The sequence below is a fragment of the Gossypium hirsutum genome, chromosome A07 (genome assembly GCF_007990345.1).
Source record: "Gossypium hirsutum isolate 1008001.06 chromosome A07, Gossypium_hirsutum_v2.1, whole genome shotgun sequence".
NCBI classification, from domain to species: domain Eukaryota; kingdom Viridiplantae; phylum Streptophyta; class Magnoliopsida; order Malvales; family Malvaceae; genus Gossypium; species Gossypium hirsutum.
This window is the reverse complement of record NC_053430.1, coordinates 50,060,237-50,070,366: the sequence shown is the minus strand read 5'-3', so window position 1 is coordinate 50,070,366 and position 10,130 is coordinate 50,060,237. Positions and strand designations below refer to the sequence as shown.

Below are 10,130 nucleotides of genomic sequence, written 5' to 3'. Positions count from 1 at the left end.
ACTTACAATAATAATTATCTTACCAAAATAACCTTAAATAACATATAAAAAAAATCACGCATAATGCCATTTAAATTATTATTCTACCGTCCATTACACTAAATGGTTTAATAACCATGCAAACACTTTAATTAATAAAACCACATACAATTCGATCCTATTAAAACTGCCCTCAATATTTTCATAATTTGCAATCATATCCTTTTTAATTAATTAAGCACACCAACCTTAAAATTTAAACACGAGTTACCTGTCAGTGTTAAGCGTTTTAAAAAGCACACGATGTACTCCTCTGGTAATTTCTTAGAATTATTGAGTTCTGACCTCTAAGGGCATTGCAGGTTCTGTCACTATATGATATCTGAAGATGAAATGAAATGTTATGATTTTATTAAAAAAATATGAAAATTTAAATCTAATAATATTTGCAATTAATTTTTATCAAATTAACCCTAAAACTTGAATTACATACTAAAAAGTTGGTACTGCTACATTAAAAAAAAGTCAAACTTAGGTACCAAATGATATATTAAGTCTAAAATTCATTTCCAAAACAAGTTATGTAGTACAATTAGTCTTTGTTTAATTTTATGAAGCATATGATAATCAATTATCCTTTCTATATCCTCATAATTGTTTACTATGGATCTTTGAGAATTTTTCTTTACTGTTCATCTTATGGCTTTCATCTTTTTGTGATGTGTTATTCTTAATTTTTTTATGAAACTATATTATTATATCTAATTATATATTTATGGTTTTATGTCGGTTGACATTTAAAATCAAAATAATAATAGATGGTAAAGACACGAAAATTTGTGGAGGGAGATAGTACCTTAGCAACAAAAGCTGTTTGGGATGATGAGCTGACGTTGATATTTTGTGAGCTTTGAGTGAATGAAGTCAATGCTGGTAATAGACCAACAACTCATCTAAACTCAAAAGGATGGGAAAATGTCATTGCTCTTTTTCAAGCAAAAACACAAAAAAATTATGAAAAACCTCAATTGAAAAACAAGTGGGATACATTAAAAAAGGAATGGAGGTTATGGAGGGAGTTGCTTAAGGAATCTACAGGTATTGGATGGTGTCCATCTAAAAAGACTGTCGATGCTACCGAAGAATGGTGGGCTGAAAAAATACAGGTTAGTGTTAACTTTATCATTATTTTAATGCATAAAGTTTAGTGAAATTAATAATTTACAAATATAAATATCTGAGTGTAACATTTAAACTTTTATGTAGGAAAATCCTGATTTTAAAGGATTTAAGAAGAAAGGAATTGAACCACGATTGAATGATTTAATGTGGCAAATGTTTGGTGGCATTGTAGCCACTAGAGAGAATACATGGGCACCTTCGTCTGGTGTTCTTCCAAGTGGGGTTCCTATGAGAGATGATACACCTAATGAGGGACTTGGTGATTCAGATGAAAATAGTAATGAGAATGAAAGTATCCTTCCTAATGAGGTACCATCAAACCCTCCTCGTGAAACTCCTAATCGAAGAAAGGAAACACTTGGGGTTGTACACGGCAAAGGAAAAAAATCAAGTTCAAGTAGAAAATCATCAAGAGATTCATTGGCTACTCATATTGAGAAATTGTGTGAGAGTATGGCTAATCCAAGGAAGTCAGTGAATGAAATTGTTTTTCCTCACTCTGAATATACTATTTCAAATGCAATGGATGCTTTGTGTGATTTGGGAGATGAAATTCCAAAAAAAGATGAATTGTACTATTTTGCCATCAAAATGTTCCAAATATCGGTGAAACGAGAAGTGTTTTTGAACTTAGATCCAGATGTTAGGGTTTGGTGGCTTCGACGTGAGTATGCTGAACAAAATCCAATTGCATCATTTTCATCCTTGGTAGCAACATCCTCCTTTCCCTTCCAACCATACCATCCATCACCTCCACCACAAGCTCCTTAGAATTATTATTGTAATATAACTATGCTACTTTTTTATATGTAAAACTAATGTATGATCTACTTTTTCATATGCAAAACTAATGTATGATCTACTTTTTTATATGTGAACCTAATGTATGATATACTTTTTTTATATGCAAAACTAATGTATGATCTACTTTTTTATAGGTAAACCTAATGTATGATATTTTTTATGTTTGGTATTTTTAGCTATGCTTTTATTCAATTTTTTATGTTGTATGGAATGTCACAAGTTATTAATTTATTTTCATTTGATTACTTTTTCAGGTTATGGATGAATTTAACAATATGTATAATAGTTTTTATATGAATTATGATACCCCTGAATTAAGTGAAGAAGCTCAACGAAGAATAGCCACAATTGTTACACAAGTTGAGCACAACAATTATCATGAAGAGGAAGAACAAGTGTTAAGCAGTGTATTACTACACCATGAAACTTATTTCACTAAGCAACCGTGTATGGATTCAAATTATACAGGTCAAATGTGGGTGGACGAAATATTAAATGGGCATGATGATCGTTGCATGAATAGTTTTAGGATGCCAAAAAATATATTTCACAGCTTGTTGCATGATTTGCAAACCAATTATGGCTTAAAGCATGGGAATGTATCTGCGATGGAGAAGTTAGCATTATCATTGTATATTCTTGGAATTAGATAATCAAATTCAAATGCACCAGAGCGATTTCAACGATCTGGGGAAACTGTTAGTCGAATTTTTACTGATATGTTACATATATTTGCTTGAATGGGAATGGACACGATTAAACCCACTAAAGGTCAATTCGAGGAAGTACCGAACCATATTCGACATGATACAAGATATTGGCCTCACTTTAAGGTAAAATTTACACAATCTTTATATTTTTAAAATATAAATTATTTCTAACTTTTATCTCATTACTTGTATTTATTTTAAAGGATTGTATAGGGGCCATAGATGGAACACACATAAAAGCATGCATTTCGCCTTCTTGTCAAATACCTTATATCGGACAGAAAGGTGAACCAACTCAAAATATTATGGTAGTTTGTGACTTCAACATGTGCTTTATTTTTGCATTTCAGTAGAATTTTTTTGCAAGCACTTAGACAACAAGAGTTAAAGTTTCCACACCCTCCACCAGGTTGAACTTTAATTTTTTAAATTAATCTTTACATAAAAAATAGTATTAAAATTTTTAATTTTTTTTAAACTTGATATTATGATTTACTTTTTTGTAGGAAAATATTATCTTATGGATTCAGGATATCCACAAATGACAGGTTTTCTAGGTCCATATAGGGGGGAACGATATCATTTACCTGACTTTCATCGAGGTAATCATCGAGCATCTGGAAAAAAAGAAATTTTTAATCATGTCCATTCTTTGTTATGCTCTGTGATTGAATGAACCTTTGGAGTGTGGAAAAAAATGGCCAATATTAAGAGATATTCCAAGCTATTCATTCGACAAGCAAGTTTTAATAGTTATTGCAACAATGGTTTTGCATAATTATATTCGAAGACATGGTTGGTCAAATGATGAGGATTTTCGACAATTTGAGAATATACCCGACATGCCAATCTCTTCAGGCCATTTTGATAGAGGTGAATCGAGTTCTTCTGACAGTGAAAGTGACCTTGAAATTGCAATGTTAAGGGAAACCATTGCAAATAGTTTAATGAATCAATATTTGTAAAAGTAATTTTGTATCATAACCTAATTTCTAGTAATAATGAAACTTGTTATGTCTTATGTTACTATATATATATTTATTAAAAATCATTCGTTTAGATACTTCAAAATTTGATCCAAGTATAATGTTACTATTTGCGAAAATAATATTTATCATAGTTATAAAAGGATATTTAACTATAAAAAATTAAAAATTATTATCATTTTATCTAATAAATAATTTAAATTGATTATATAATTTATTTAAATATTTATAATAAAATATTGGAAGATAAATTTTAATATTTTATTAAATGAATTTATAAATTTACATATTTTAATAATTTTATATAAGTAAAATAATTTAAAAACTTTTATTATATACCAATTCTAATTTGATGTCCTTAATAGTCATTTTTTATTTTCACCTCACCGCTACAGCTGCGTTTGAATCCAAACACACACTCCACCGCTGTTTCTAATCTCACCGCTACAGTATCCAATCTCACCGCTACAGTAACCAATCTCACCGCCACCACTGTTTTTAACCTCACCGGAGATAAACACACCGCCCATCCAAACTAAGCCTAAGATAGTCTTATTTAACATTTACACACCTTATCCATTACGTCCAAGTTTGAATAAGAATTAAGAAGCATTGTTTTCGTCATAAGTTTTCAGAAATTAAATTTAAGATTTGTGTGAATTATAAACTTAAAATAAATATTTTATTATTTTACTTTTAATTTAATAAAATAATAATATTTTTTGATAATTAATATAGAGTATGAAATTATATGGAATTAAATCTAAACTTTTATACTTACAACATAATATTTTTATGATTAGAGTAAGAGATTATTAACTATACAAATATTTTATTATTCACTTATAATTTAATAACAAATAATGAATACATATATTTTTTAAATCCATTTTAATTTGAAAATTATATTATACATTGTGGATTTTTATAATATGTAAAATATTTTATAAGATATAATAAAAATTAAAAATTAAAAATTAAAAAATATAAATATAAATAAATTTATATTTATCACATTCTCAATTATTTTTAAAATATAAATAAATTTAACTTTAAAATATAAAAAATATCCAAAAATAATGAGAAAAATGATTCTCAAATCCATAAGTCATACAAGAAAACAAGGCCAAAGTCATAATAAAAGGCCAAAAAATAAAAAATTGTAAGGGTTCTTTGTTTGAGGTTGCTTTCACCTGGAACAATCTTGAATCCTCTTCGAAGTCGCGCTGCTGCTTCCTTCTTCATTTCATTTCCCACATTTAAAATTCAAAAAAAAAAAAAATCCTTTCTTTGTAGAGTTAAACTTCAAGAGGAAAAAAAGAAACAAATCGCAGATTTCGTTGGTTTACGCTTCACGGTTAACAGATTTTATTCAGGAAAAAAAATGGTGTCAGGTTCGGCATTAAGCGCGGCAGCCAAACAAGCGGAGCAATTGAGGAAAGATGGCAACATTTATTTCAAGAAAGATCGTTTTGGGGCAGCCATCGATGCTTATACTGAGGTCTACAATCTTCCTCTCCTCCCTTTTTTTTTTTTGAGAAAAAATTGTTATTGTTTGCTATATTAGTTTCTTAAATTTTTTGATTTTTTTATAAAAATTATGTAATTTTTTGGGTTTAAAGGCGATTACGTTATGCCCCAATGTTCCTGTATATTGGACGAATCGCGCTCTTTGCCATCGCAGACGGAAGTATGTACGCAATCCTTTTATAATGAATTTTTATGTAAAAATAGTGCCTTTTTTTCTTAAGAGGAAAAAATTTTTGAAGGTGTCTCTTTTCTTGGTTTGACGCAGTGATTGGTTGAAAGTGGAAGAGGATTGCCGGCGAGCTATTCAGCTCGACTACAATTCTGTCAAGGTAATCTTCTTTCATTTCTTATTCCGTTATGCTGATTTTTAGGGTTTGTTGTGCGCCTAATTATCATGACATTTCACACACCCCTGACCCGTCCATGTCTTGAAATTTGATTCTTCTTGGTTGTCTTGTTTTTTTCCTTTTGGATGTAATGCTAAATCATGTATAGCAGAATAAAATAAGTTCTTAGGCGAGTATTAAGGTGATTGAAGCTTCTACCGGCCTGACATTTTCAGGTCATCCTTAACTCTTTGATTATTTCCTAAGAAAGGAGTCAAGTTTAGTTGTTTAGTCGACTTTCAAGCGCCAATTGGGAAACTGAGTAGGGTTGGAACTGGGGACGGGTTCAAGCAAAATTAAGGACTTCTGGAAGTTAAAGTGGCAAATATCTAGCTATGTTAGTCTTTAGTTATAAACCTATCAAAAGCTGGTTTGGAACTGTTGAGATAATCATGCGTCTTGGGTTGTTTAACTTAATTTCCCATGCAAAATCTAATGGTTTTCTGGCAGTTTCTTCTTTTCCCAAGTAAAATCAATCTTGATTTTGCAATGTGGGTTGTTTTTGCCATTTTTTATGCAAAATCTGAATTATCTACTGGGTTAAAAATTTTCATTTTTATTAGCTTGAGGTTTCACATGTAATGTTCTTTTATTCCAACTTGCTAACCTGTTTACTGCAAGTTTTAACTTCCTAGCTATTTTCATTTTCATTTGTTCCTCCCTTAGGAACATCAAAAACTGGGGTTTGGCTTAGTGTATGCTTATTGTGCATACCTTTTCCTTTAGAACTGACGGGGTATACTTACATATGGTTACTTGATAGGCACACTACATGTTGGGACTTGCCTTACTTCAGAAGCAAAAATTAGATGAAGGGGTCAAGGAACTACAAAAGGTACATATGACATGATAAATCTTTTTGTTTCTTAAGAATCAGAAATGATAACTTTGTTAGGGTTGCATTTGGAAACTTTTAATCTCTTTTAGTGAAGGTTGTTAAAGTCAATACATTCAATTAGTTTTTGTGGTTTTTTCACCATCACATGTAGCATGCGTGTGTTTCACCATGTTACTGACGTTCCTGTTATTTTCTTATTGAACAGTTGCATGGTGGTTGCTGGGTTTTATATTCATTGTAAATGTCTTATGCATCTTCATTCTGGTCCATGTTGTGGTTTTCCTTTGGTGGTTGTACTTTTAAAGGACATAGGGACCCCATTTCAACAAATGATATATAAGAAACAGAATATCTTTCGCTTTTGTTTAACTTTTGTCTGCTATGATGGCTTCGTTTGGTGTAGTATATCATATAGACTTGGATCCTTGACAAAAAGATTTTTGTGAAGGGAAGGGGGATGTTGTTTGGCAAGAAAAAGACAACTGAATGCATTTTGATTTAGGATATATCTGAGAGCTATTCTTTTTTTTTTCCACCATTTCTTCATAGGGATGAGTCAAAGCAATAAGGGAAAAAAATATCATTTCACGAGGAAGATAATTTGTGAAAGATATTTTGCACAATAAACATTTTCTTGCCATTTGTGTTGCCAGATATTTTGGGGGATTCTTTCCTGCCTTTTACATTTATCAAGCTTGATCTTAGCTCATGGAACATAGAGGATAAGTGGATGACTTTGAGGTCTACTACGTTAACCATAATGAGCATTTATGTTAAGGGGGTGGAAAAGTGGTTCTAGTATTAGTGCAACTTTTTTCTTCATTGTCATTATTGTTGTGAATAATACAAGGAGCAGGCCTTATTGGCCTGTGCTTTTTGTTTTTGCTGTTTCAAAGATGTTTGCTTATAAGTGGATGAATACTATCAATAGAGTAAACTATTGATGATTTAAGCGGTTTCCTTAAAATATGTAGTGAGGCTATTTTGGGATTTACTCTTGTCAGATTTGATGATTTTCCTATAAGCTTTAAGCCAATGAACTAGGCACAGGCTTTTGAAGTCTGGTAATTGTAGTAAGTGTTCCTAATATTTTAGGGTTATGAACCGATAATGTTTTGAAATGCTGAATGCTGCAGTTTGTAATGTACAAGTTTTTCTGGAGATCCTTTTTGAGCATGCAGTTTCTTTCTTCTTATAAATATTGCAGAAGAAAACTTTTTCCTGGAATATATATACACATGCAAAGATGTTGTTCACTGTAAGAAATTTTGGTTGAACAAATTATTGAGTGGTATTGGGTTCTCTTGCCTTTATTTTATATTTATAAATTGATTCTTTACTTAGAAAGGCTGATCTGCTTATTTAGGCTTTGGATCTTGGAAGGGGTGCAAATCCAAAGGGTTATATGGTAGATGAGATTTGGCAGGAGCTTGCAAAAGCGAAGTACATGCTATGGGAGCATGCATCTTCCAAGCGTTCGTGGGAATTGCAAAGTTTGAAGTATGTCATCCCTGTGAGTTAAGACATTTGCTTCGAGGGGAATGATTTACCTCTCTGGAAATTTTTGATGGAGAAATGGTCCTAATGTTTATTTTTGCTTCATGCAATTATTTATTTCCTCTATGTTGCAGGGAGGCTTGTGAAGCTGCTCTTAGAGAAAAACATTTTCTTGATGATTCTCAACCAGAAGGTTTCTTAGATGAGGCTGGTATTTCTCATATGAAACAACTGGAGGTTCTGAGGCAAGTGTTTAGGAAAGCTGGTGAAGCTGACATCCCTGGTGAGGTAAGAATGCGTTCTTTCCATTGTCAATTATACAAGCCCTTTTGTACTGTTTTGGAGACATGATAAATAGTTTCAGGTGCCGGATTACTTGTGTTGTAAAATCACACTTGATATCTTCCGTGATCCTGTCATTACTCCAAGTGGAGTTACGTATGAGAGAGCAGTGATCCTTGACCATCTTCAGAAGGTGATATGCTCTGGAAATATTGGATGTTGTTTAGCAATATAATTTTTTTTACAAGAAAGAAAAAGAACACTAAAATCAATCATTTACTTGCTGGAAATCAGGTTGGTAAATTTGATCCAATCACACGCGAACCGCTTGATCAATCCCAACTTGTACCGAACTTGGCAATGAAGGAAGCAGTCCAAGCATACTTAGATAAACATGGTTGGGCTTACAAATTGGACTAAATGGTCGAATGTTGTGGTAAGTTTGCTGATTTAGTCGCACAAAGTGAAGTTATTGGTCAGAGTCTGCATATCTGTTTGGTATACATCAGTCATGTTTGGTTTAAGCTGTTTTTCTGTAGGCTTCGAGTGTATAATGACATGCCATTTATTGGTGCATGTGGAGGACCTGTAATCCGTTGAAATTGTACAGTTATTTTTATAACAATTAACCTTGTACATATTTATCAAAATTAATTCATGCTATAATTGAGCTTCCGTGCATTTATAAACCAATTTTCGGTTTGAGGGTCAAAAAGTTCCTTTGTAAAAATTAAAAAAAAAAAAACAATTGCCCTTAAACAGTGCACTTGTTGAGTTCTTTGTAAAAACGGTTAATGGAGATTTCCGATTGGTCAGTTTGACTGCTAACATTGTAAATGTGAATAACAGACTTGACGTATGGCATGTCATGACTTGCTATAAAAATATGTATGCCATGCCTTAAAAATAAATCTGAGATAAATATGTCCTTTATTTAAATTTGGATAATCATCTCTTCGGCAAATTAATATAAATATGCGGAAAAAAAGAAAAGAAAAACTGTTAATTTTTTTTTAAAAATTTATCAAGAAAACGCGTCTCACATTGAATTGGCAGAGAAAGTGTATTACGTAGAATGCGTTTTCTTCTCATCCAAAAAAATGTGTTTTATGTGATTTTTTTTTTACCAGTTTAGTAAAAATATGCCTTGTACGACATATTTTTTATCCAACCTATCTTTTTCTTAATGGTCAAAAATCCTACGGCTATGGGATTCTAGCAAAATTTTTTTTCTTATATAAACCCTCAAATTTTCTTTTTTTTTCAACTCTCGATTTTTAATTTTTAACTTTTACAGTTTGATTTTCAATTTTCTTGTTCTCAGTTTGTTATTCTCAATTCTCGATTTTTTAATCTAAATTTTTAATTCCAAAGTTTTTCTTAATTTCTTAGTTCTTTGATTTTATTTTATTAATTCTTCGATGGCATATTAATTTATTCGTTTGGATGACAAGTACATCTCCAACATGGTAAGAAAATATTATTTAATTTTAATCCGGTTAATTATTATGATGTTAAGAACATATTATCAAAATTTTTAATTTTAAATAGTTAATTATTATGCTATTCAGATTAATAATTTTTTATATTTAAATACTCAAACCGAAAATCGAATTTTAGAGATGTACATAAACAACTTAGGCAAAGGTGCATTGGAGGTTATTCATGGAAACTTGCGAGATGCATGCTTTTTATACCTGGCTCGCACGCTCAAGGGACTAAATTGGATCCCCCACTCGTTAGTGCTTTGGTCAAGACACAGAGACCGAATCCCCCACTCATTAGTACTTTGGTTAAGAGATAGAGACCGGAAACGCACACATTCCATCTCTCCTGTGGCGAGTGTACAATTTCACTCGAGGACGTCAGTTTACAACTTGGTCTATCGGTCGACGGGGATGTCATTACAAAGCCAGTTGTTAGTGCCGATTGGAGT

General features: G+C 31.5%; 2 protein-coding genes across 5 annotated transcripts; both read left to right on the top strand.

Moving 5' to 3' along the window:
- The first annotated feature begins 754 nt into the window (after window positions 1–754).
- On the top strand, window positions 755–2,030 carry LOC107955227 (uncharacterized). The gene is made up of 2 exons (XM_016890958.2): window positions 755–1,145; window positions 1,246–2,030. Exon 2 carries the CDS (start codon window positions 1,306–1,308, stop codon window positions 1,930–1,932), a length of 627 nt encoding a protein of 208 aa, XP_016746447.1. The 5' UTR covers window positions 755–1,145; window positions 1,246–1,305; the 3' UTR covers window positions 1,933–2,030.
- Window positions 2,031–4,793: 2,763 nt separating this feature from the next.
- On the top strand, window positions 4,794–8,875 carry LOC107955225 (E3 ubiquitin-protein ligase CHIP). 4 transcript variants are annotated; one of them, XM_016890956.2, is made up of 8 exons: window positions 4,794–5,162; window positions 5,284–5,351; window positions 5,457–5,520; window positions 6,341–6,412; window positions 7,782–7,915; window positions 8,047–8,200; window positions 8,277–8,387; window positions 8,489–8,875. In XM_016890956.2, exons 1-8 carry the CDS (start codon window positions 5,046–5,048, stop codon window positions 8,612–8,614), a joined length of 846 nt encoding a protein of 281 aa, XP_016746445.1. In that variant the 5' UTR covers window positions 4,794–5,045; the 3' UTR covers window positions 8,615–8,875. The 4 variants fall into 4 exon arrangements, with proteins under 4 accessions (XP_016746445.1, XP_016746446.1, XP_016746444.1 ...); XM_016890955.2 differs by having other exon boundaries at window positions 4,798–5,162; window positions 8,271–8,387; XM_016890957.2 differs by lacking the exon at window positions 6,341–6,412 and having other exon boundaries at window positions 4,797–5,162; window positions 8,271–8,387.
- The last annotated feature ends 1,255 nt before the right edge of the window (window positions 8,876–10,130 follow it).